This window comes from Amblyomma maculatum, chromosome 1 (genome assembly GCF_055883805.1).
Source record: "Amblyomma maculatum isolate TAMU_Amacu chromosome 1, ASM5588380v1, whole genome shotgun sequence".
In the NCBI taxonomy this organism is placed as follows: Eukaryota; Metazoa; Arthropoda; class Arachnida; order Ixodida; family Ixodidae; genus Amblyomma; species Amblyomma maculatum.
The window spans coordinates 80,287,226-80,314,908 of NC_139344.1; the positions used below are offsets into that span (position 1 = coordinate 80,287,226).

Here is a 27,683-nt window from a genome sequence, read left to right on the forward strand (position 1 = left end):
CACTCGAAAGAAAATCTCTTCCCAGTATAACTGGTATGGCTAAGCCGGGCAGATAGACGAAGCGATGCCTCCGCTTCCTGCCGTCAAAACGCAGGACCAGACGCACCGCTCCTTCTGCTTTTGTCGTCCCTGCTGCTAAGCTCAAAGGGGTTTCTGCTGGCCTGACACGGATGTTACATCTACGGCAGGCCTCGAAAACATCATCACCGACCAGTGACAGAGTTGAGCCCGTGTCAACGAGTGCCGAGTAGCTTTGACCAACTAACCGCACTAGCATAAAAGGGCTCGAGCGCGACAACATTCCTTGCGCTCTACAGGCGAGGGGGACAAAAGCCTCTGCGCCCCCGGGGCGGTCGCCCGATGACGCGGCGTGGGAGTACATTTCCCATTTTCCGCCGTGGCTACCACGAAATTCTCCCGCCGACGGCGACAAGCTGGTGTTACCAATTATGGCCGCCGGCGGTCCGCGTTTCCCTGCGTACGCCTTGCTTGACACTCTCGTGCCACGTGGCCCGGCTGGTTGCAATTCCAGCAAAGCCGATCGTTCACCTGCCGCGCGGTCGGGGGATGCCGCGTTCCACGAAGCGGTTGGGGACGTATTTCCCCTCTCTCCGCGCCTATGCGGACGTCGCTGGCGAGCCCAGCTCGACGCCGCTGCTCGAACGCGTACCGGTCAAGAGCGCGAGGAATATCGGAGCCCTCCGCTGGCCTTTCCTGCCCAACCGTCATTACGTCTGCGCCCCTGGCGCGCGGCGCGGAGTCCTGGCCTCCGGCCCAGGCGCATCGCGGCTCTAGCGATTCGGTTGGCCTGGGGGGTGGCTGGTAGCGCAATTCAGCGAGTAAATCCGCCTGTACTACCTTCGCTTCCTGTGCTAGGGCCTCGAGGTTTGAAAAACCACGTCCCCGCAAATACGGCTTGAAGCGCGGATGGCATTGCCTCATCACGCGCGCGACCTGTTCAAGATCGGTTGCCGTGGGATCTGCCCTCTTGTAGAGCTCCTGCATTGCGCGTACATACTCGAGGAGGCTCTCCTCTGGGTGCTGTGTGCGCAACGCTAGCTCCTCAAGCATCCGGCGTTCGTAATCGGACGGCAAGAACTCGGCGCGGAAGCGATCTGTGAAGTCTGCCATCGACTGGAAGGCCGGCTGGCAGCGTCTCCATCGCGCCGCGCTCTCAACAAGTGCCACGGGGATTACCTGCGCTAGCACCACGTCGTCTGGGGAACCCAGTGCCGTCTGATAATCCTCGAGTTCTTGCAGGAACTCGTGGACTGACTTTACGTCCGTGTAACCGGAAAAGGAGGGAACCTCTACATTTATCCGCGGACGCGAGACTGCCGCCGCAGCTGTGGCTTGGTTGGCGCTAGCCACCGAACCGAGCTGAAGGGTGAACACCGACAACACCTCGTTCATCTGCCTCATCAAGGCGGCCGCATCGGTAACCTGCACAGACTCTACCGCGTCCTTTACCTCACTTCCGGACGCACTGGCGTCCGAAGCGGCGGCCCTATCTGGCACGTCTTTTCTCGGAGGCATTGCACTCAACAACTAAGGCCGGTCGGGAGCCTAAACGCGCACGACTACCACCTAGCCCGCATCAAGAGGCTAGTCACAAAGGCTAAACACTTCATAAAACTAACATATGCACAAAAAAAATTAAAACACAAACCGCCCGACACTAACAAACACGCACATAACCCAAAACAAAATAAAACACTGTACAAACACTACTATACTACACTCCGTGTCATCTGCACACACGATAGCCCTAAACTCAAAATGGCGTCGAGCCTAACATACAAAGGACCGGCCCGTCGTGTTGCCGTGCGCTGCCACGTTGGCAGAAAAATCGTCCACATGGGTGCTAATTCAGCCCCGGTTGGGTGCCAGTTGTGGGCGATTTTTCTGCCCGAGGGATGCGCACGACAAACACACAGTGGGCCGTATGATAAACATCTTTAATCTCACAGGGATCGGGGATCGTCGAAGTCGGTGTCGTCGTCCGGGTGGCTGCGGGTCGTTGAGCGCGCCGGAACGAAGAGCCAGGGACCAAGGAGCCAGAGACCAAGAGAGAGCGAGACGGCGGCGCGTGCCTTCTTTTATAGCCCCTCGCGCGGGACCGGTTATCCCCGCGCGAGCGGGGAGAGGGAAACAGGCACGCGCGCAGGGAGCATTGGGAAGTGGCGCGGCCTTCGAATGCGCGGCGCGCCACGAGCCCTACAAGGCATTATGTGCCCCATTAGCAAGGACGCTCGGCGTGGTCAGCCGTCTGGAAGGGCGGACACGAGAAATCAGGAGCAGGTCAAATATGCTCGGATTAATACCATTTTTTTTTCAGGAGGGTTTCTGTGACCAAAGGAGAAAAATTGAGCTGGAAAGAAAATTCACACAACTTGGTTAGGGTGGGAATCGAAGCCAATAGTTTCGGATTGCGAGAGAGAGAGTAAACTTTATTTGTTTAACGGAATAGCATGGGTGGTTTCCTCAGTCCAGGATACCATTGGCCTGGGCTGGCCCTGGTGAGCAGGCTGCGCTGCTCAGAGAGACCCGCGTGGGCCAGCTCTGCCTCCCACTTCACTTGGCTGAGCGTTCGAGATTTATATTTTTCTTATTGCTTTTTGCAGTTCCATAAATCATGTGGAGGATGTCCGAGACTTCGCCGCATGCAGTGTATGTGTTATTTTTGAACTTTTTGCTAGGTTTGGCAATGTTCTAGCCTGTATGTTCCTCAGGGTTACTGCCTCCCGTCTGCTGAGGTCTTTGTGCGGTTCTGCGTATCATTTTCTTTCTAATTTGACGTATTGCATTAGTTACCCGTATGTGAGAGGGGTTGAAGGCGCTGGGGAAGCTGGCGCAGGTGCCCGGAAAGTATTCCCTCGGGCTATCCTGTCGGCAGCCTCGTTGCCGTCGATTCCCTCGTGTGCCGGTATCCACAGGACTGTGTGCTTCATGTTGCCGGTCTTTTTTTCCTGCTCCATTATTCGGTGTGCCTGTTTGCATACGTGCCCAAGGAGGAAGGCACGACAGGCCTTTTGGGAATCGCTCAGTATTATGTGTTTTCTACCTTGGCTGCTGGCGTGTTTAACTGCAAGGGCGATTACAACTTCCCCTGCATCTTCTATGTACTATAGTTATTGGTCTTGATCGATGAACTGGTCACCTCTATTGCGAGACGGGAACGATACCAACAGGACATGAAGGATTGTCGGTCCAAGCTGAAGAAAGGTAGACCTAGTGAATGCGCGGTGAAGTCAGCATAGTGGTATAGTTAATGATATCAGGTTGTATATTGACGTTATATGATCATGCTTCTTCCCATTGGCCAGAACGATGTGTTGAAACGACACTATAGTAGCCAATCTCTGATGAGCGATACAGTACGTACGATGCAAATATATATGCCATACATGCTTTCGCATTCACCGCATGTAAGCAGGGCCAGCATTCTTAAGCAGCGTCAGATTTAAACGAAACTGCAAAATCAGAATCATTGATCTGCTTGTTCCCTATCTTTTATTTTGTGACCTAATCAAGTCCGTTTGCGTTCGCAAGAACATGAGCGAAATACCATAGTCGTTGCCATCGTCGTCATTGCCATCATTATCAGCATAGGCTGATAAGCGCATTGCCATTCCCCATGGTTCCTCCATGCCATTCCCTGAAAACTGCAGCAACGTACGAGTGGCGTCACTAAAATATAAAGCACCACAAAACGAAAGTCAATAAAGCTATATGGTTTTTTTCTTGTTTTAGTATACATTGCAGTGCATAAACCAAAATGCATACACATTAAAATAGTTTGCTGGATTGAAATTGCTTACAGTAACACTCTGATCATGCCACTTGCGTCCGTCGCGTCATCTCTAGTACGTTGAATGAAAACGAATAAGAGCGCATTTCAAAAGACCGCATTTCCCGTCGCTTCTGTAGCGCAATATGAATCACGCAGCCCAAATCGCGTGGTTTTAACCCATGTTGTGTATTTGTCGCGTAATATTCTCTGTGTGTGTGTGTGTGTGTGTGCGTGCGTGCGTGCGTGTGTGTGTGTGTGTGTGTGTGTGTGTGTGTGTGTGTGTGTGTGTGTGTGTGTGTGTGTGTGTGTGTGTGTGTGTGTGTGTGTGTGTGTGTGTGTGTGTGTGTGTGTGTGTGTGTGTGTGTGTGTGTGTGTGTGTGTGTGTGTGTGTGTGTGTGTGTGTGTGTGTGTGTGTGTGTGTGTGTGTGTGTGTGTGTGTGTGTGTGTGTGTGTGTGTGTGTGTGTGTGTGTGTGTGTGTGTGTGTGTGTGTGTGTGTGTGTGTGTGTGTGTGTGTGTGTGTGTGTGTGTGTGTGTGTGTGTGTGTGTGTGTGTGTGTGTGTGTGTGTGTGTGTGTGTGTGTGTGTGTGTGTGTGTGTGTGTGTGTGTGTGTGTGTGTGTGTGTGTGTGTGTGTGTGTGTGTGTGTGTGTGTGTGTGTGTGTGTGTGTGTGTGTGTGTGTGTGTGTGTGTGTGTGTGTGTGTGTGTGTGTGTGTGTGTGTGTGTGTGTGTGTGTGTGTGTGTGTGTGTGTGTGTGTGTGTGTGTGTGTGTGTGTGTGTGTGTGTGTGTGTGTGTGTGTGTGTGTGTGTGTGTGTGTGTGTGTGTGTGTGTGTGTGTGTGTGTGTGTGTGTGTGTGTGTGTGTGTGTGTGTGTGTGTGTGTGTGTGTGTGTGTGTGTGTGTGTGTGTGTGTGTGTGTGTGTGTGTGTGTGTGTGTGTGTGTGTGTGTGTGTGTGTGTGTGTGGAGTAATGTTCTTTATGTGTAAAATTTGATAATAAACTAGGCAATAAAGAAAAAAAAGTTTCTGTAGCGCAATGGATTAACATCACGTACCTCATTGTGAGACATGCATTCGAATCCTGTAGGTACAAGTTTTTATTTTTTTATTCAAAACATTCAAATAAATTACGCCCATATTTTCTGGGGTATATGTTCCCCTTTTGGTCGTATAATACCATGCTTTTATTCTGAACAGCACCAAAACCAGCCGCGAACGCCGCCAGGATGTGATGGTATATGACAACGGTTACACTATTACCTTCATCGTAATCAATTCCTGTCTTCAGTGAGTGTATGTTACCTTTAGGTTGCGTTCAGAGACAGCTCTCAGCGACAACCGCCTTTTGACATGATTTCAACTCTTTTCAACAAATTTACGCCGCGGCGATTTTTCAAGTTAAATTATTCAATATTGCAAAGATGATGCGACGGACACCATCGATGTATTACGCTCTTTACAGTAAATAATTGTACTCCATAAAATTATTTTATTAGCATCGCAGTTTAGTTTCCGCACTGCGATTCATGCTCGAAAACAAAAATGTAAGGTTGTATTTTATTTTTGGGTGACGCACCCGGCACTTCCGTTGCTGCAGTTTTTGAGGAACGGCAATACGCCCCCGGCAATAATGCTCAGAAGAAAACAACGCCAGAGATACGCTCTAGCAGCTGGCCTCAAGGTCTTTCAAGTAAAAGTAAAGGGCAGCACGTAAAGTGCACAAGACTCTACATTAATTGTGCATTGTCCTGCAGTTCCTCTTGCTCACGCTTGCTAACGAGGGGCGTAGTTTTGCGGCGCTCCGAGTTGCTCCGAGTCGGTTGTTCGTTGCATAACAACACGAATTCGAGGACGGCTTTCTAGTTTGCTGGCACAACTGCGCCGGCGAACGTAGCTTACGAGCACGCCACTCGCATAGCGCATCCACTTAGATAGAACGAGAGCGATTGGCAAGGCATTTTCAAGAAGCCAAGGCGACTTCCCGATTTTGCGTGGACGGTGGTGCGTTGGCCGCGACATCAGCATGAACAGGCGTGCTTAGCTATATGTATACGTGGCGCCCGTTCGCTTCGCACTTTACGTCAAATTTTCGCCGAAAAAAAAAAAAAAAAAACAAAAAAACAACTCGTTCTGTGCAGCGCTACGAAAATGTCTGAATTACTTTATTTTACAGCGTTTCCGTTCTGCACGCAAAACAACTTAACCGTACAACCACTCACAAAAGAAGCGCGAACTGTGGAGAAAGCGCAGACTGATACGCTGTCACAAATCCCCCGTTTAAAATAGCCGAGTGCTTCTGCACGCGATTGGTCGCAATAGTTTTGCCGCATCACAGTTACTCAACGATATTTTCAGTTTCTTTTTTTTTTTTTTTTCGGCTCATTAACAGTCCTCGCTCCACGCCTCTCGTTTTACGGGCGCTGAAACCCTAAATCCCTCCCGTGGGATACCAGACAAAAAGGAGCACGTGTACACGCGTTATCGATAGTTTGAAAGTGGTTAATTGCTCGTATTATGCAGTGTAAAAGATATTAGTTTTCAAACTGCAGCCGAAAATTTACAACTAATATATTGTAACAATCTTCACACATGGCTGCTCGCAACGACATGTGCTGTCGGTTTCTTGAGATATCGCCGAGTGCTCGTGACTTCTGTGGTGAGAGGCCGTCATTGGCGCACCATGAAGCGTTACGCCACATAATCTTGAGCAAAATTCCAACGACATTTGCAAACGAAGCAGGCAAAATAATCATGCGGGAAACGCAGACGAAGAGGAGGCGCGCATGGCCCTCCTTCAGCCCGTCTTCCTGGCGGGGAAACGAAGCTTCCGGGTGCCTTGTCTCCTGTCGGAGCGTAACCTCGGTGTCTGGCTCGCTCTGGTGCAGTAGTTCAGAGAGAAGAGAAAAGGGGGCATCTTGAATCTCCAATATCACTGCTGCTATATGTGCAATATAGATGCATTCTTTTTTTTTTTTTTTTGCGGGAAATTAATGAACGATTACGCATTTATCGGTCTTGCAATTTTTTTTATATCCTCGGCGAAAACCGTTTTAACGGCCCTTTAAGCACGACATCTAGCACCTTCATCGATATGCTTAAAACACAGCGATGCAAAGGAGCTAACCTATCATAAACCGAATAAGAATACAGCGATACCACATAATGCACTCAACTGAAAGGTAATGGGTTCCGTTGGAGTGGTTTTGTACACGTTACAGAAAATAAGTAACTTATGACAATTACTCCGTCTAAAACGTACCTGATTATAGTTGTCAATTACAGCCCCTGAAGAGTATAGCTCAAGAAATGCAGAAAAGTATATATCCGTTACTATTGCGCTGCATTCCTTCCAGTTCTTTATTGCCACAATACAGTTTTTTCCTATTGAAATGAACTTGTGACTTGATATCTTCTTGGTGAGTACCCGGCAGTGGTGTTTTGTGCAAAGAAGCAATAACTACTCTTACAAGTACAACCAACCAGTAAACTACCCAAGGGAGCTTTGATTGTATGCAGTGGGGTTTCACTGCTTTTGCATTAACAACCCGTAAAGGTCCTTAACAAGTTTTGCTGTCGTTGACTGTGTAAAATGAGCATATTTTTGTCATCTTGCGTGTGCTCCTGAATATACGTGTATGGCGCACCTTGTCCTTTTCTATAATGTGAATAAGCGGGAAGAACGATCTGCTTATTATCTGTGTATACACTGTAATCTAGCTCTTCTTTACATATTTCTGGCTACCATATGATGCACAGTCAGCGCCAGTAAAAAGGGATCAATCAAATTGGAAAACGTGCTGTTGGAAACAAAGCCAAAAGGCATAAGCGTAGACGCAAGCGTATCCCTACTAGCCGATAGGCTAGACCTACTGGAGGCGCTTCTTGCGGAAGGACTAAAATCAAACAAGAGAAGCGATTTCGGGAATCGTGAAAGGCAGATTCGCTGTTATGCTTGTCGAAGTCGCGGGCACATCGGTAGAAACTGTCCCAGGATAAGACGCGAGTTTGAAATGGCAAATGAGCAGCAGCTTACGCTGACGGAGGCAGAACAAAAACTACTGTCCCAAAAAACGCGTAGGGTCCTCCGCAGCCCAGCCGGTTGTGGGGAAGAGCACGAATAGCTGTGCTATTGTAAGCGTGTTTGGAAAGTCCTGCCCAATTGCCAAATTAGTGGCGAATGGGGTCACTTGCAATCTGTTGGTCGACTGTGGCTCCTGTGGCTCATAAAGCAAAAGCTTTTGATGCGCTGACGAGGAAGCGAGATAGGCAGGTGCATGATGCCCGACAATATCCTAATGCAAGGTTTGTGGGGATCACAGGAGCGGATCTCGGAACTGGGAGCCATTACATTTTCCGATTTTCGATCGGAAATGAGAGCTTTGACTATCCTGCAGCTGCATTTGCTCCGACGCTGTGTCGCTACCGGATGAGATAGCGGGTCTCGTGGGTCAGGACGGCAACATGGCATCGACCTCATACCTTTCCTGTGGCGGGAATCTGATACCATTGGAAAACCGAGAGGCTGAGTATGTTGCACGGGTGGACTATATGCGGAGCAACGCGCGGAAGACTCGCCAAAACACGCGGGAGTTAGTGTTCGGACAACTAGAGAAACAGTAGTGCTACTTCGTTCAGAGATAATATGTGTGGACACGGTTTCGGCTCACATTAATGAGGGGCACATAGGAGAGCTTTAACGAAGGGCTCGCAATAGGACTGAGTGTGGCGGGCTGTGTTGTCACTGTAGGGTCAAAGAAAAGGGTTCCTGTCCGCTTGTGTAACTACTCGCAAGAAGAGCTCCGATATTGACGAAAAACAAAAACGCAGCTACATTTTACTACGGCTGAGAAGGATGAGATGGGTGCCGCAGTTTGCTCCACAAGTCTCGTCAGTGAAGGGAACGATAAAAAAGCGATCCCCCATTTCGACTTCTCTCATATCAAGAGCCAAGAGCGAGATAGAGTTGAGAGTCTCCTACATCGTTACTCCGATGTATTCAGTGCATCAAAGCTGGACTTGGGAAGGTGCGGAGTGATTAAGCCACGTATTTTCACCGGCGACTCACTGCCAGTTTACCAACGGGCCTATAGAATTCCTTCCTCTCAAAGAGAGGAAATAGATAGGCAGGTCTAGGAGTTGATATAGAAAGGTTGAGCACTCCAAATCTCAGTGGGGAGCGCCGGCGCTTCTAGTAGAGAAGCCCGACGGTTCATTTCGATTGGTAACAGATTATCAGCGGTTGAATTCCGTTATGATCGAAGATAAACCCCTACCCCCTGCCACAAGTACAAGAAATCCTCGCGCAGCTAGGGTCAGCCAAATATTTTACGGTTGTCGACCTTGCATCAGGGTTCTGGCAGATCGAAATGGATCCGCAGGATGTCAAAAAAACCGCATTTAACACTCCATCTGGCCATTTCCAGTGGAGAAGTATGCCGATGGGACTTGTTAACAGCCGTCTGGCAAGGAACCACATACGTAATTTTGGCTCGTCTGTTGGGAAAGAGGTGCTTCGTCTACATGGACGATATCATCATTTATAGCAATACCTTTGCTGAGCACTTGGAGACAATCGAGGAGGTGCTGACCAGAGTTCGAGCCGCTGGCTTAAAATTGAAACCTTCGAAGTGCCAACTTCTCTAGCAGCAGGTCAGATACCTTGGACATACCGTTTCTGCGGACAGAGTAAAACCCGAACCAGGTAAACTAAGTAGCGGCCGTGACTTCCCTAGTGCAACCGGAGTTCGAGATGGGCGCAAGTTTCTTGGCTTAGTCGGATATTATACAGAAGGCATAATCGAGATTTTGCCCGAATCGCGAAGCCATTGCCTGCATTAACTGCAAAAAAACACCGAGTTCCTGAGGTCGGATAAGACACAGACGGCGTTCGAGGAGCTAAAAGAAAAACCAGTAACAGCCCCTTTGCTGAGATACCCAGACTTTAGCAAGCCCTTTATTGTGGCGACCTATACGTCTCCAAGTTTGCTGCAGGCGTGGTGCTATTTTAGAACTTTGACCGCCAGGGAGCACCCAGTCGCGTTCGCAAGCCGGCAATTCAGCCCAGTCGAGCAGCGTTACAGTGCCACTGAGCGCGAGTGTCTTGCGAGAGTTTGAGCCGTGCGGAACTTTTGGTGCTATCTCGACCGCAGGTTCGCGCTAGTAACCAACTGCCAGCCAAAACTTTAGTCCTTGTGATGAACTGGAAAATTTTCTGCAGTCGCCGCTCGGTGCCGCCCTCCTTGAGGAAGAGGCATTGCAATCGGCCGAAATTCTATAACGCAGATAACATTGCAACAAGCAATGCCAGCTGACCCGATTCCCGCTCGTCTCTCCTTCCAGCCGCTAGGTACCACCTCCGTAACCAAGTGGTTGGCGCGGAAGTCCCTAGCTAACAGCTAGGAAGGATGAAACAGCTAAACTCTCTCTAAAAAAAAAAAAAAAATTATTTTGTTTTGTACAACACTCGCATTGATTTTAGTTGCATTTTTGTTTGTTCGTTTTCAGATTTTATGTACATAGTGTTCCTTGTTATCTCATTGTGCACTCGATGAGTATTTTATTGAAGAATGTTTTTGAAATTATGCTCTGGTTCAGTGCTCGTGACTAAGAAAACCGTGACTTTCGTGAAATGCATACCCAAAATGTTGTGATCGAGCGCGCGCGTGCGCGCGCATGTGTGAGTGTGTGTGCGTGTGTGTGTACGGTTAACTCCTAATGTTTACTATGCGATGCCGGCGTCGAATGGCCTAACTCTAAGCATGCCCATATTTGGTATCCGGAACGAAATCTATCCATATATGGGCAGCCGAAATAGTGAAAGCCGCGGGGGAGCTAGCAAAGGCAGCCGGCGGCCGCGGAAACTGGTCAACCCGTGAAAAGGAGACGCAACAGTAGAGCGAAAGGGCATAAAAAGAGGAAGCGAACGGGAGAGCGGGGAGAGCGATCGCAGGCAGCGGACGAGACGATCAGACAGAAGACGAGCAGGGCAGAAAACTGGGCCTGCGCCACGACCTGCGAGCCCGGGGTATAGCCGCCGTTCAAGTTCGGCCGCTGTCATCCTGCCTCCACGCCTCGCAGCCCATCCCATCGCCAGCTGGAAACGAAAGAAACAGCGGCGGCCCTCAGCATTCCGCCACCTGGCCGTGACAAACACCCAGCCCTTCTTCGAAGCCTGTGCAGCACCACGCCGACGCAGCGACGCAGCCCAGTGACTGCGAGCCGTAAGTGAAACTTAGCCTTTGTTTTAATTAAATACGTTAAAAACTGTATCCCGAGTCTATGCTATGCCTCCATCTCCTCACGCCCAATGTGGACCCAGGACCAATTTATGAACTCGAGTCATCACTCGGCCATAGCCTAAAAGCGGTAATGAGGAAATTAGGCATAGGTATAAATCAGATGTATGCACTGAGGGACAAGGCGGGCAATGTCATTACTAACATGGTCAAGATAATCAACGTAGCTGAGAAGTTCTAAATTGACTTCTACAGTAGCCAAAGCAGACAGGGCAAAAATGAAATTAGCTGTAGTGAAGAGCAATCAGACGTTCCACCGGTAACGAAGCACGAGGTTAAGAAAGCCTTAGAAGCTTTCTTTCTTCCCGTCCTGAAGTATACATTTTTGCTAAAGGGACACTGGTAAGTCCCATGCTATGACTAACGGACCTTCCTTTTGATGGGTGATGCCATTCGGCGCCCAACAGTTGGCACAGTCGAATAATAAAACCTTCTGCATTCGAGTGGCTACGATCTTGTGTTCCTCTGGAATTAATCGCTGTTTTGTCAAAGTGTGAAAAACAAAAAAAAAGAAAATGTTCATAACAACGTCATCTTATTTGAAACACCGGTTTATTATCACATAGTTACAGCATTGGTCAAAATTATGAAGTTAATCAGGTAGACATACCGTTACCAAACTTATTTAGTAACAGTTATTAAGTGAAAAATGCCGCTACATGTGCCCCCCTTCCTTGATTCCCATCCGGCGGTTTGGGTGCCCACCGAGAAATGTAACAGATACTGCGCCGCGTTTCCATGGAGGAGTAACGCAATAGCGTCCGTGTGCTGTGCCACGGCAGCGCTTGTTAGACATCCCCGGGCGGTCGATAATATTCCGGAGTTCTGAAATATGGCCCCTTGCTTTCATCCTTTCAGTCCCGCCTTGCTCGCTTCCCTCACGTCGAGGTTTATAGGTGCCCGCGGCGTGTCCACTGCGCTTTTGCTTTCAGTCAACCAATTGCTTTTTCATATACGTTGTTAGCCTTGCGAGTGTGCTTGGGTGGACCTTGGTCTGATTTCGGGATGGGTTGGAGACAGGCGGAACTCGGCGTTTTAAATGGATTAGTATCGCTTGGAGGAGTATTGATGGTGTGGGAGAAAATTATTCTGATAAACCTAATATCAAAAAGGTATTGCAACGATTCTAAAGAAAAAATCTTCTGCACCATGGCGATCCATCCGTTCTTTGCGGGTTAGGCCAGATCACTTCTGCGTAGTACAAACGAACCATTGGCTTTCGAAGCAATTAGAAGCATACCTTCCTTCTTTAAGTGGTTCTTGGCTGCGTTATTACCGCATATTTGTCCTCTGTAAAAATCGGCCAGGACTTAGTGCCGTTTGTAGTACAAACGGAATGAACAAATCCTTCAGGGGCGGCATTGAGTGATTGCGCGTTTCATCGTCACGCGTTAACGCCTCACTGTTTTTCTACGTCACGCTCAATAACACTCAAGTGAGTTCTGTAATACTGGCTCTGCTCAGATAAAGCGCCCTGTACCGCAGTTCACATATGCACGAAGGTCGCAAAACATACGCACCAGCAGAGCTGTCTCTTTCGTCCGTGTATTCTCCTCTGCACTAGCTTCTCGTTCTCCTTTTGCAGAAGGAGAAATCGCGACATCAGAAAAGAGTTCATGAATACAGCCGACTGACAAACATGATATGTCTCAGCAGTTACGGACAATTTCTTCATGCTGCCAGTGATCGGAAGCTGTCGCTGCGGTGTGAGCAGAGCTATACTTTTAGGCGCCCCTGCAACTCTCCGAGCGACTCTCAACCATGGCAGTCGATCGCTCGCGAAAAAGCAATGAGCGGGTCGAGTCACCTCGCGTGTCGGCAGTGACAGAAATAACGAGTGTTCTCTGCATCCGATGACGTTAATTGTGGCGCTGGCGATGGTCACGTGACCACGACAGCTTTGGAATGACGACAGTGCGACTTCCTGTCATCGTAAAAAAACAAGCTTTCTATGTTGAGTTGGTAATAGGCTGCTTAGAAATGCCTGCGTTGCATGAAAAAAAAAAAAAAAAAAAAAAAAAAAAAGCTTAATCCTCCCATGCTAAAGGCACAAACTACAGAGAAACGGATCTTCACGGCGCTTATAGTACTCTGTCCCCGAGATTAGTAATTGCGAGACAGCTAGTTCCGTTGGGTCATCTATAGGATCGAGCACCGGAGAGCAGCCGGTCTCTGCGACCCGCAGTGATTCCACCCCTGTGTCATGGCAACTGGGACGCATGCGCAAGGCTTGTCTGTTCTGAATTAGTGCTTCTATATCCCAAACCGAGTTGTCCTCAGACTTTGTGTCTGTCTGGGTGCATATATATTTCGGGTGCAATGCGGGCCCTGGCGCGCATGTTTTGCATGCCGAGGTGTCGGGAGACTCGCACCTCGCTTCCACTTTACTTACCACTGCATCACCATAGAAGAGTGCCAAAAAATATGAGGGCGACCAGCAAAGCAACGAAAAATTCACGCTAAGGTCTATAGGCACGTAGTCAGGCCCGTCTAAACATCAAGCTGCGACTGCGTGCAGGCGCCTATGCGGTAGACTCTCCAATTCACATGATTTGCAACTGCATAACGACTCAACCAGAAGGGATACGGCACAAACTGATGGGCGTGTATCGTTTTTTGTTTGTTTGTTTGTTTGTTTGTTGTTGTTGTTTTTTTTTTCTTAAAACTGGCGGCTTTCGCCCAATCGATACTGTCTCTCATAGCTCGTGCAACCTGTTTGGTGCAGTAACAAACTGCCTTGACTTCCGCTTTCTTCTTCTCTTAACGTTCTGTGTGGCGAAGTAAAGCCCGACGAGAAAAAAAAAGGCGAGATACATGAAAGTTAATTAAAAACGACCTCTCTGCAGGTTACTTAACGTTCAGTAGTGGAGATTAAACATAAATAAAGTTGGAGAGAGAGTGTAAATTGTGCGCGAGTGCCACGGAGAGTTTGGCAGAGAAGGCCCGCGGACATTACATTGCGCGCTTCAGTGCTGCCTTTAGTGTCCATGAAAGATGAGTTAAATGTCCCGCAGTCTAGCGCCGTAGTCGATCATAAATCCCCCGCTGTGGGTTGGAAGCAAACACAGAGTTACGAAAAGTGCGTGCTCAAAAAGTGCAAAGTTGTTCCTTTATTTTCTTCGCTTTCTTTTTTCACCAAATTTCACCGGCACGGGAGAGCTAGTAACAAATGGACGGACTGTGATTAAGACGGCTCTTCGAACAGAAGTAATCTCGAACCATGCGCCAATAGGACCTTCGCAGGTGCTTACATATCCGTCATCATACGCCTTGCCCGAAGACCTTGCAGTTCAAGTGTATGCACAGAGCTGTTGCAGAGCAAAGCGGAAGAAAAAGAAGCAGCGCGTGAACTAGCGCGCACAGTGTATACCGACTCGGCTCAAATGCCCCATCCATGCAGTTGCCATGCGCTCACTGCGCACACCATGCTCAGACGGATTTATGGGCACCTCTCGGAGCGGCCAGCAGGAGGATGCAGCTCCGTGCATATAAAATCATTTCGCGAACTGTGCTCGTTGAAAACATGCAGTGTAGCTTTCCGTAAAATACTGCTCGGTCACGGCTGGGTAGCCGCGTCCTCTTCTCCAGTTGCGTTCAGCGCTTCTTATTTCTAAGATGCCGCTGAGGTTTGACGTTCTGCGAAAAAAAAAAAAAAAAGAAAAAGGTCCACTGTGCGTGAAGTTGTGTCACATGGTTCAACGACTTATATCCCGCATTTTCCTTGAACGAGGTGCAAGTACGATAGGCATACAATTCGTCCAGTGTATTCCAAAAGTATGCAGGGCTACGATGATTAGAGGTCATAGTAGAGGTTCGAATGAGCGGTTTGTTGCAGTGCAGCAAGCAGTTTATCACCCCTGCTTGTGGGTTGGGCTTTTCCCCCATCCGAAGTGAAAACTGCGCAGTGGTTTCCGTTGGGAGAGTACAAGAACCGGCGGACTGGAATTCTCGGCGTGAGCCTGAAAACTATCCGGAATTAAATTGGCAATGATCGTAACTCTTCGAACTTTATGAAGACGCGACCAGCGAAGGTAACGATCATATTCCTTTATATTTGTTAACTTATCAAGACGGTCTCCGTCTCAATTCTATTTCTTTTCTCGTTTTCAGCTCTCCGGAAAGCCTGCCTGATGCCTTAGTGGCCCATATCAGCGAAATGAGAATACAAATAAGATGAACTCGGCTTTTAGTTTTTTTTTTTTTTTTCTTTCAAATAAATCCCTGGGTGAAGCGAAAAGGAGCGTGACCGTGTGGAAAGCCGAGTTACTTCCAACGGCGAAGCAGGCAGAAATTTAAAATGAGAAATTTTTGGCGGCAGAGCCCCATTCCCTTTCATGAAAAAAAAATAAATAAAAAAAATAAAAAAACAGAGGCTATGCAATACTGAGAGCAAATAGGACTTCTGTACCATCTCCCACCCCTCCTCTCTTAATATTTAGTACTAATGTTTTCTTAGTGCCATGCATGGCAAAGATGCGTCTGTAGCGCCCAATGGATTTCTATGATTGTCAAATGGTCTGGAAACCGAGAGTTGAGAGATATCATTTTCAAAAATACGAAGACAGCTGCCTGATACTATCCCATTTCGCTCAGCACGTTACTGAGTTGTGCTTGCCCAACCACATTTTAAGTATGCCGTATTTAAATTGAAATTAGAGAGATGGGTTTGCATAAAGCAAGGAACCTATACTATACTTGCGCTCGGCTATTTTTGTCTGAACGCGTGCGAATTAACTTGCTTCTTTCATTTTATTTATTGTTATTGTGTACAATCAGCGTAGCGAGTCCCAAATGCTGCATTGAAGGACAAACGTTTCTGGATATAAGGCTTCCATTACATATAACACTTTTTTGTTCTACGAGAGGTGCAGGTAATATCCGAGTCCTCATATATAGATCGAAGCTTCGAACGCGAAAGCGTCGAGAGCGGAAGCGTCAATGGCCCGCCCATGCAGCTTCTTGATTCCGACTACGATATCATTGACTCGCGTTCTTTCTTTGACCCATCCAGCTCTCTTCCAGTATATTTCCCACCTTGGAATTTAAATCATCGATCAGTACAGTTATATCGTGTTTTTACTCCACTAATTGCTGGCTCCACGTCTTCATAGAACGTTTCGACAATCTCGTCATCAAGGCTCGTTTTATGTGCATAGGCCTGTACAACCATCAATTCGTAGCACTTATTAAGCTTTATTACGATAACTGCTACCAATTCGAGCTGCAGAATTCATCTATGTTTCCACTTATATCCTTACCGTTAAGAAATCTCCCACTTCGCCGGTCAGCTAACCATAGCGTGCGTTTAACATACTAGCTTTTACTTTACATATCCTCTTAAGATAAATACCTACGCCCTATAACACCCCATTTAATGCCCGCAAGTTCCTCGAACAGCCCAGTTAGGCTAGCCTCATTGGTTAAGGCTCCAGCGTTAAACGCTGGTGTAAGTCCAGTTTCCAACGGCGGCCTGCATGCAGCTGGAAATTCTTAGCACTCCGTGTTGTGTCACATGTCTGCTCGTCAATTTGGTCAGTCGCTTCACAGCAACTGGGAACTGAAGGCAGGGTTGAGTGTTCATAAAGGAGGTGGTGGTCAATTACACCATGGTGGCCGAATCGGAAATGTTCTGGTGAAAGTTCGTTGTCGGATGTGGCCGTCGGGATTGTGATATCTGACAAGACAAGACAAGACAAGAGCTATATATAAGCCGAGGCGTTCGTTAATAAAGTTTAACTTCAGTTCCTGGCTGCTTGCGTTTGTGTCTTTCTTCGGCCACGACAGAACAGGCGACGAGGATGGGATTGGACGATTCCGAAGTAACCACTGGCACCGCGGCCGAAGCGGAGCGCACAACCGGACCTCGAACAGAAGGCAAGCATTTCATTATGTCAATGCTAGGGGCTTCGCAACGTTTCGGAAGCATGCCAGAGTTAAACCCAAGAAGCGACAATATCAAGTCGTACTTTGAGAGGTTTGATAATTTTGTGGAGCTTAACGACATACCAGAGACAAAAAAGTTGAGGTTGTTCTTGAACATAGTAGGCAGTGCCGTTTATGAGGAGCTCAAGAAAATTTTAGTTCCTGACAGTCCTACTGGCAAGACCTTCGAAGAAATAAGAGAAGGTACTAGAACAGCACTACAGTTCCGAGTATTCCATAATCGCCGAGCGTTGCAAGTTAAACAAGCGAACGCAGCAAGAAGGTGAAAGTGTTAACTTCGTGACGGAACTTAAACATCTGGCGAGTATAAAGCGTTCCTGAATGGTGCCTTGAGGGATCGGCTTGTGGCAGGATTGCGCGACCAGGAGACTCAAAGGATATTGTTCGTAACGGAAGACTTAACCTTTGAAAAAGCGTGCAAGATAGCGTTCGAGAAAGTACTTGCTGCAAAACAAACTAACGAGCTACATTTCCAAGCAGAACGCTTGCCTGACGTAAATGTGGTTCGAGAAATGCTGGCTACAAAAGCCAGGCCGTCAGAGAGCAAGAAAGGAAAGGCGCGGGAAAATGCTTGCTATCGCTGCGGAAAAGGCCATGATTCAGACAAGTGTTCGTATCGCAATGCGAAATGCCGTGCATGTGCGAAGACTGGTCATTTACCATCGATGTGCCAAGGAAAGAAAACCCGTCCGGTGAACTACGCGGAAGCGACCGACGAAGAATCTGATGATTCGCATACCTATCACGTCGTGCTATCCACGGGGGGCGGAACGCGCGCGGCTACAAAGTTTCCGTGCAGATTGAAGGAACGCCCATCTCCATGCTTTTGGATACGGGGGCAGCTGTCACATCGATGCCGGAAAGTCTTTTTAAGCAATGCTTTTCGCAGATTAAATGCAAACCAACAAAAACAGCTTTGAAAACTTATACAGGACAGCCTGTAAAGCTGAGAGGAAAGGCAATGGTAAACGTGGAGCATAACGGATACACAACTGAGCTTCCACTACATATAGTAGAGGATCAAGGCAGAGAGATGCCTGCCCTTCTAGGCCAGGATTGGCTTGACAGGTTGCAGATTGACAGGAAAACAGCAGCGTCGCAGAAAACGCTGATGTCAAGTCCCTACAGGAGAAATTTCCGGAAGTTTTTCGTGCTACACCAGGAATGGTCCGCGAGTTTGAAGCCGAAATAGCCATAGATCCCAACTGCACGCCTATTTTCTGCAAAGCTAGATCTATGCCTTTCGCTACGAAAGACGCAGTCGCCGAGGAACTTCGAAAGCTGGAAAGTCAAGGCATTCTAAAGAAAGTAGCAACGACCAAGTGGGCTACTCCCATTGTACCGGTCCCGAAGCGCTGTGGTGGAATAAGAATTTACGGAGACTACAAAGTAACAGTCAGTCAAGTACTCAAGACGGATTATTACCCGCTACCGCTCCCTGAGGATCTGTACTCGATGCTAGCTGGTGGTGAAGTATTTTGTGTGCTGGATTTGTCCTCTGCGTACCAGCAAGTTCCTCTCGCTGAAGAATCTAAGCCACTGCTCACGATAGATACGCATAAAGGGTTGTACGAATTCCAAAGGCTACCATTCGGAATTACCGGTGCACCAGCCTTGTTTCAGGCCATGATGGGCAAAGGAATTCCTAACATCGGATGCTATACATAGACGAAGTCATTATCACAGGCTACAACACTACCATTAAAGTCCTGAAGCAGTTAAGCAATCCCAACATCACGCTAAAAGAGGAAAAGGGCAAGTTCTTTAGCGATTTATCCTACCGCTGAAAATATAAAAGCAATACGGGATGCCCCAGAACCTATACATCTCAGAACTGAGGGCCTACTTGGGTCTTCTAAACTTCTATGACAAGTTTTTTGCGGAATTTGGCAACTGTGGTCGCACCTCTTTATGAGCTTCTTCAAAAAGACCGTAAGTGGAAATGGACGGAACAGTGCAAGAAGGCATTCGAAGCAACTAAGGAAATGATTATGAACAGCAAAGTACTAGCCTTCTACGACGTCGTAAAGCCAATCGGACTTAGCTGCAATTCGTCCGCTTACGGCCTGGGAGCTGTCATTTTCCATGAAACGCAAGCGAAACTGAGCGGCCTATCGCATTCGCTTCACGCACTTTAACAAGTAGGGAACGAAACTATGCTCAAGGTGAAAAAGAAGCGCTCGCGCTCATATTTGGGTTGCGGCGGTTTCATCGTTATTTGTATGGGCGCAAGTTAACTCTTTATACAGACCATCAGCCTCTTATCGGACTTCTTGGGCGTGACAAGCCGCTGCCATCTTTAGCAGCTGCACGGATGCAGAGGTGGGCGCTGTCGTTAACAGCGTATAGTATGATCTCAAGTTTTGGAACGGCAGGGACATGGAAGTCGCTGACGCACTATCACGACTACCGTTGTCGACCGCTTTAAGCAACGACAAGCCGGAGAAAGTGGCTGTTTTTGATGCAACCCAGCTAACAACTAAATAAGTAGCTCGGGAAACGAAGCGAGACTACCTACTAACACGCGTCTTAAGCTACGTTCTTTCGGGATGGCCAGAGAATTTCTCTGAAGAACTGCGACCGTTTTTCTTGCGCAGAGATGAACTGTCTGCAGAGCAGGGATGCTTGACTTGGAGCAATCGGGTGATCGTGCCAGAAACCTTGCAGGCGCATGGGCTCTGGTTGCTACTTGAAGCTCCATCCAGGGATGACTCGCATGAAGATGCTGGCGAGGGCATACGACTGGTGGCCTCCCCTCGACAAAAACATAGAAGAAACTGTTCGAAATTGCCAACTTTGTCAAGGTACCCGTCCAGCAAAGTCGGCAGGGCCTCTGCAACCCTGGAGGTATCCAACAAAAGTTTGGGATAGGATTCACGTTGACTATGCTGTAAAAGACGGCGCAAATCTACTAGTCTTGGTAGACGCGTACTGTGAGTTGATTGAAGTGTTCGCCATGAGATCAACGACAACGACCAAGACAGTGGAAAAGCTGGACACATTGTTCGCAGCCTACGGCTTCCCCGAAGAAATTGTTACCGACAATGGCCCATAATTCACTTCGGAACACTTTGGAGACTTCATGAGCAAACGAGGTATCAAACACACAAGGACCCCTCCGTATACCATGCCGCTTCGAATGGTGCCGCAGAGCGACTGGTGAGAACAACTAAGGAAGCTTTCTTAAAACAGGTTCTGAGCGATGCAAATGCTGGAGTGAAGAGTACAGTACAAGAACGTTTGAATAAGTTCCCGTTTTTCTATAGAAACACTCCGCGCTCAATGACTTCGCGTACACCTGCTGAAGTTTTCCTGAAGCGTTTGCCCAGAATTACATTATCCCTTCTAAAACCAAGTTTTGAAGGCGACATGGCTGAGCGTCTCAGAAGAGATAGTGAGCAACGCAACGACCGAAGAGTACCTGCAAAAGCCTTCTCCGTATGTGATGAAGTATACGTGAAGACCACACTAGGTGAGCCTGTGTCATGGCACGAAGGTACGGTCGAACAAATTGTCAGTCCAGTCACATGCATTAAGAGTTTAAGGTCGACTACAGTTCACTCACGTTGACCACCTATGGCCAAGACAACCTACAGTGTGGAATGAAGTCACCAATAATGCGACGCAGTTACCATGTCCAGGGAATGAAGATATCGGTTTGGGGGCTCAGAAGTTCAAAAAGGTCTTTGTCAAGAATTCTCTTCGCAAGAGGTATTTTCCAGATTACCAAGGTGTGGAAGCGAGGTGCAAACCCAGCCTTCTCCAAGGGATCAAACTCGGGAAACCGCACCAGAGCCGAGCCAGTCTGACGATGAGCCGTCACCGAGATCGCCACCCGACCTACCAACAGTTGCTGGAGGAGGCAATCCGGAGCTCAACACGACCGGGTCCAACCTCGAAGTACAGGAGCGTAATTCTACAGGCAACCAGTCACCAGCACTATTACTCCGACGAAGCACTAGTGTGCGAAAACCCCCCGACAGATATACTACAGAAGATTACAGGAAGAAGCAGTGTAAAAATTAAATGGCATTTGTTTTCACCAAGACGGGAAGAATGTGATATCTGACAAGACAAGACAAGGCAAGGGCTATATATAAGCCGAGGAGTCCGTTAATAAAGTTCCACTTCCGTTCTGGCTGCTTACGTTCGTGTCTTCATTCGGCCACGACAGAACAGGGGTAAGGCCTCACCACAAGGTTGGATATTCAATTTCACCGACACAATTTTTTTTAACCTGGTCGAGAATTTCGCGGTACCGGGATTCGAACCACAAACCTCCACGCGAGACGGATGTCCTGACACTATGATCGCGGCAAGCCGAAAAAATATGTAAATGCACTTACATAACGGGACCACCAGAGACAAGCTAAACTGCGCAACGGTCATGGTGACCTCGAGAACAGAACAGAGAAAAAAAAATAAAAACGGGGCAAGAGGGGAACCTCGACTGGCTTGACGAACATCGGTGTATGCTTCCGCCCTTCTTCCGGGGAGGGAAGCGGAGGCTCGATAAGCAACCATACTGCAGCATCGTTTTCCCCTCTCCCGTCCTTGCGACAGCCCTGTGGAGGGCGATCCGCCCCGACCAACTGACAGCGACGGAGAGACAACGCCGAGGACAAAACTGGCGTCTCACAAGCGCGGTTTTCTCTCCGCTACACTTTGCCCCTTCGAGCAGCCTATCTGTGGCGGCAAGGGGGAGGAGTGCCCTGCGGCCGAGCAGCGGTCACGCGGGACCGTTCCGCGGGGGGTCCAACCGCGAGGCCCCCTCGCCCAATCCGAACCCTTGCCGCCCGGCGACAAGTTCAAGGCGAACGCTGCTCCAGTGCCTCCGTCAGCGTGCGGTGCATCGACCCCAGCGCCGAGAGAGAAAACGGCCTTCTCCGGGAGGCGCAGGACCAGTTGGGGGTCAGCCGGTTTCTGCGCGGGATCACGGGGTGGCCGGTCACGGGGACCCCCTTCCGCATCCGACGCGCGTGGGGAAGGGCGCGGGTGCCTATAAAGAGCGACTGCCCGCCCAGCGACGGCCACGCACGCCCCACCGCCCCTGTTCTTCCGGCCACGGTGAGCATCGGTGCAAGTCCCGGTGACGCAACGCCAGGGAACAGCAGTGAGGCTGTCCCCTGGCCGCGGGTCCCGGAGCCGCCGCACTCTAGTCGGAGGGATTGCTTCCGCTTGACGCGATACCTTATTGCTCCTTTTCTTTTGTGCGCTCGAAGATGCACATAATTCAAACGGTGTACTAGTGTAGAGTGTACTGATATTCGCTGGCAGCGGTGGGTTTCTTTCGGGACAGGAACTGCGGGGCGAATGTCGATTTAAGGATTCAATGTAAAAAAATGTGACTCATCAAATCAAGCATGCTAGTCCTCAGCAATTACAATAGAAAAAGAGAGTAAACAACCTTTATTTTATATATATATATATATATATATATATATATATATATATATATATATATATATATATATATATATATATATATATATATATATGTATATATATATATATATATATATATATATGACGGTTTCTTTGGAGAATATATTTGTGCCCTTTATGAAAGCCGTAGACCGCCTCGAATGAGGTTGCGCTCCAAAATTTTTCGTTTGTATACTTCGCCTCTGCTTTGATGCTTAGTGCGAGCGATTATTTTGCAGAGAGATACCTCAGGTGCAAGAAAATGCAAGAGGTTGGTGTACTTTACCTGTTAGTCTAAGCACTTCCTTAGCGGTAAAATAAGTATGCGCGAAAATCAAAGCACACGTACTGAGCTGGATTATCTTCATCAGGATAAAGAAGCCAGACAACTTGCATAAGGAATAAGTGGGGTGGAGGAGCAATTATAATGCAAGGTCAAAGTTTTAGAAAAGCAAAGTTTGTATTTGTCAAATTCTCCCCATACGCCCAAGAGCGGAAGTTTCGAAGAAACAAGTTGTGCTCTCGTTTCCGGAGCTAACTTGGTCAGGGTCACTGGCTCAAACGTACACTTCGAGAGATGCTATGCGCTCTCTTCCCTTTTTTTTTTTTTTTTTTTTCAACAGCATATTTGTCTCCTTTTGTACCGGTACAAGGTACATATGTCATGTCAATAATACAATACAATTATGTGTTGCTCTTGTTCTTTAGAGATCATCCTTTGAATCACCTCACATGCTTTTGATTGAACCCATTTTGCAGTGACTACTTCTCCCTTCTGATAACACGAAAAAAGAAGATACAGCCGAAGATGGATGTAGAAGAGCAAATCCTTAGAATTTATTTATCCAGTTCTCAATCAGTTTTTGATTCGTGAAGCGCTCCACATGATGAAATTTTTCTTTTTTCTTTTTCTTGCGCAGGACGCCTGGAAAAACGCGCACCAAGATGCGAACCTTAAATGTAGCAATCGCAGCTGTCATCATCCAGGTAGAGTCACGCATCTCCTCCAACGGCTTCGTTAAAAACAAAAAGAGAAAGATACGAAACTTGATATGGCGATTTGTAAAGCAGGGCCAGCGCGACTCAACGATTCCTTTTCTCCAGCGCTGCTTCGCTCTTAACACTATAGCGTTTGATGATCAATTCCGACTTTGGAAAAGGTTCTGCGGCGCTTGAGCCTTTGACAAAACAGGAAAAGAATCAGAATAGGACCGAATTAAAGTGAAGTAATATTACCCAGCCAATGTTCCTATTGCACATCTTCAGCAATTCAGGCAACGCCGGCATAAAAGTCATTTTTAAACTCTGTTAGCAGTTTAAGGGCATTGAGAGAGAGTCTTGTTTTCGGTTACATCTTTTTCTATTTTGTAAATGGAAGCTGGTCGCTGGCACCTATCTCGAAAGAATATTTAAATATGGACCGATTCCAAGCGTTCAAATACATTCCTTACAAGAAGCTGCCTTGTTTCAGAAATTTTATAGTTGCTTTCCTAACAACACTAATTATCTTTCTGATTTTCATTTCCGGCCTTCTCAGGTCTCTGCTGCGTACTCCTGTACTTGGAGAGGTGTGGAATGCATAGACTACGAAGTGATATCGAACGAAGCTGTAAGTGCTGCTTAATATACGCGGCCATGAAACTTCATTGTTGCTCCTGCCAAGAAAACGCTTGCATTTATTTTGTTTCATTTGACTATTCTCGGTTAATTATATTCACATGCATGCACAGGAGTACGAAGAGCGTCAGTACCCGGAAACAATGTGGATCAGCGTGACTACGCAAGCAAGGGCACTCTTCGAAGCTAAGCGGAGGAGTTTTCGCAAGCTCATTTACTACATCCAGGGTTTCAACGACAAGAGTGAGTCCATAAATCTGCCGATGGCTCGGGCTGGATATTTGGCATCATTTATTACTAAGAGAACTTGCAGTTTTGTAGCGATTTGATGGCACTGTCGGGTTTTGCTAATGTATTTAACCTGAACTTTTATATGAGTCACTAAACGTGGCGCTTGCAAAAGAAGAAAAGAAATCAGTGAATGGTCGCTCTAGTGCTGGTGCACTAAAAAAAAATAAATATTGGAAGCGGTTTCATGAGCCGACCCGTTCTTTTCTTTCTCTGCAATATGAAGTGGTCGCTAAACGTTTGATCATTGGTTAAGGCTTGCTAGGTCAGTACCAAGCTCGTTCATTCGACCGCCTCTTAGCGGTAGGCAGGATGTATTAGCGATGCAAGACGCTGCGCCGTGTTTATGATCTGTAAAGCTATGACAGAGGCGGCTATTTGTCATTAAGCTCCCTGAATATTCCAGCATCAAGAAGAAATAATATTAAATGATGCTAGAAAACAGTAAAGTAGGCAGCTGGTATGAAACGAGCCTTAGGCGACGGGAACCAACCCACGCGAAAGGTATTAAAAAAAAAGAAAATCGCTTGGAGGTGTAAATGATGCCGTAGATCGCGGATACCGAGAAAGACAGGGTAAATGGAAAGTGTGGGAACTTTGGTGCGAGCAATGGCGTCTGGGTGGTCCGCAGACGTGACCGTAGACCTGACCACTCCGCATCGGACCCTGGTGAGTCGCGGGGCAAGTGGGCGGCGCCTGGCTAACTACACCATGGCCTTCCCGCTGCCGGCCAACCTCTACATGAACCCGCCTCAGGCCAATGACAAGGACATCGTCATCACCGTCGAGCCGGCTCGCAGATACGCCGTCAAGTAAGGCGCCCACGCGGATGGCTTGATAAGCACGCGCTGCATACTCGCTTGGTTGCCACTCAACGAATGAGCTCCAGAATTCCAGCTTATTGACGTACTTTGGATTAAATTTTGTTGGTCTTCAATGGCAAGAGGTATCGTAAACCAAACTCCACGCTGAAAGCGGCAGCAGGTAGTGGGGCACTTTCGTAATTGCACTTTTTTTTTATCTATTTTAAGAATGATGCCCAATTCTGTCCTCGCTTCTCTTGTCCTCCTCTCATTTTCATCGAACGCCAAACTCGGCGCCTTTCTTTTCCGTCGTAACGCTCTTCTTTCTCATCTGCTGCTAACAACGTGGGTCGGCTTTTCCTTTCTCCAGGGTGTTCGGCGGGCAGCCCAACGAGCAGCAGTGGCTGAGCAAGGCGGAGGAGTTCATCCAGGCCATGCGCAAGGACCGGCGTGTAAACCTGGACCACTTCTACGTGGCCCGGTACGACCTCATATTCTGGGTTCTGGAACGCCGCAACGAGATATGGCTATCCATGAAGTGATAGTCGCCGGCCGCCGACACTATACTGCTACGATCTCCACCGCGGCGCAGCCAGAGTGCTGCTCGCGGCCCCCATCACCCGGTTCCTGCCTCTTCTTCCGCGGTGCCGCCAGCTCGGCAACCCACATTCCACACCCAAGCCTCGCGGAGTGGCCTGTTATTTGTTTCCTCTTTACTTTTCGCGCCAGAATGTTGGCCATGTGGAGGAGTACTCACGAGCGAGTATACAAAGTGCAGTGAAATGACGCCTGCGCTTCCTTGTGCTATGGAAAGAAGAGAGTCCAGGACGCGTGAGCGAAAACCGAAGAACACAGCTCTGTTATTCGCCAGTGGATAGAGACCGCGAATGGGGAGAGGGAAATTGGATTTACGTGCGCCAACGTGCGGAAGCGACGTGAGGTTGCCGAGTGGCAGGCATCGCACCGACGAACTCGCTTTTCGCGCGTCCTGCAGACTTTTGTCTCCGATTGCACGTCTTCTCAGCTGACGGGTATCGCAAGAACCCTGTTCCCTGTTCTCTTCTAGACTTGTCGTATCAAATCGCCCATTGGCATCCTAACAAGGCAATATTTAGGGGAAGACTGTGGAAGCCGAAGGTCACTTAGGCGCGGCTTGACAGCGGCTTACATCACACCTGCGCCGAGGCACGATATGGAACACTAAGCTGCTCTTTGCAGCCACCGTGCGCGACACGGTGCTGAAGATAATGCAACTTTCACGGGCATTTTCCCCGTCCCTTAACAGCTAAATTTCTCCAGGACATTTCAGGGGCTTGATAAGACAGTGCGCCCATCGACGATGCAGCGGGCGAGCTAGGTGGGGGGAATATTTTTAGCGGTGACAAAGCGAAATGGTCTTTTTCGCCTCCAACCGCCCCTCTCCCCCAATACTTGTGTTCTCTTTTATATATAAGGTTATTTTAAACGTTCATTTCAGTATTCAAAGATTGCTCGAGCGCCCACGAAAACAGAATGGGTGCTCAAAATTTAATACTTCACGTTTTGCTCCATTATTTGCAAAATAAAAAGACAGAAAGGAAATTGATTAACCTTTTCAAAAATTTCTGAAATATAAAACTAAGAATCCATGCGCCCAACGCAGTTAGATCAAATGCCCCCGCTTTCTTGGTACAAGGATGAGCAGGATCCGTGAATGAGTGTAGCCGTTCTGGAAGACGATATCCTCCCTCGAGAGAAGTCGAGAGAAGAAAAATAACATGGAGGAATAAATAATGTCGCAGACCTCCTCTCACCGTATCAGGGGCCAGGTTTAGATGCTTTTTTCCGAAATTTTCTGGTGGGAAACTTTGCGGACACGGCCAATATACGGCAAAGTTTCTCTCTGGCAGCTCAGTAAGACCGCCTCCTACTGCCAAAGGTGTCTGCACAGTTGATCCTTTTCTTTAGCGTTGCACTGCCACTGTAGGAAGTTTCTAGCTAACTACAGCTCTACTCATTTATTTTTCTGCTTTGCTTGTTTTCGTTTATTCGTTTCCGTGGACGGGTGTGCCAACAAGAACAGAGCACCGTGCTATACATTATATATGGGATGTGCAATACGCCACGTATCGGTCACGCATGCTTTATTTATTATTTATTGCTGTGTAACTGCGCAAATAGAAGCCGTGCAGTTTGTGCCTCTTTCACGCGCAGGTGTACGGAAATAGCTCACATTTTTGCACCTCATTCCAAAGAATAGTGATAACTCTGTGTGCGTCGAGTGTACGTGTAGTGCGCAAAGCATGTGTTGTCCGCATTCTCGGGAAGCACCTCAAATACCATGCTACGGGTGCTGAACGTCAGACGTACGCGCACGCGGGACGCCGATAAGAGTCTGTATTGCCGCTCGCAACCGGAACGCCGTCCGCATCATATACAACGTTCCTCGCCTGTCCATTATGTCATACTTCGGGTCACTGAAGACAATAAAGTGATCCCCAAAGAACTGTCTCGTCGTTGCAATAACACCATCTACGGTATGCTGC

The 27,683-nt window shown here is 48.1% G+C and overlaps 1 protein-coding gene across 1 annotated transcript in view; it reads left to right on the forward strand.

The window, feature by feature from the left end:
* Positions 1-27,596, forward strand: part of LOC146202883 (heme-binding protein 2-like) — a 48,919-nt gene extending 21,323 nt beyond the window's left edge. The window contains exons 2-7 of the mRNA XM_084588434.1: positions 10,866-11,008; positions 23,371-23,437; positions 23,988-24,059; positions 24,181-24,310; positions 24,987-25,167; positions 25,529-27,596. Of these exons, the coding sequence (XP_084444560.1) occupies positions 23,396-23,437; positions 23,988-24,059; positions 24,181-24,310; positions 24,987-25,167; positions 25,529-25,700 (597 nt within the window). The 5' untranslated portion in view covers positions 10,866-11,008; positions 23,371-23,395 and the 3' untranslated portion in view covers positions 25,701-27,596. The remainder of the gene's footprint in view (positions 1-10,865; positions 11,009-23,370; positions 23,438-23,987; positions 24,060-24,180; positions 24,311-24,986; positions 25,168-25,528) is intronic.
* The last annotated feature ends 87 nt before the right edge of the window (positions 27,597-27,683 follow it).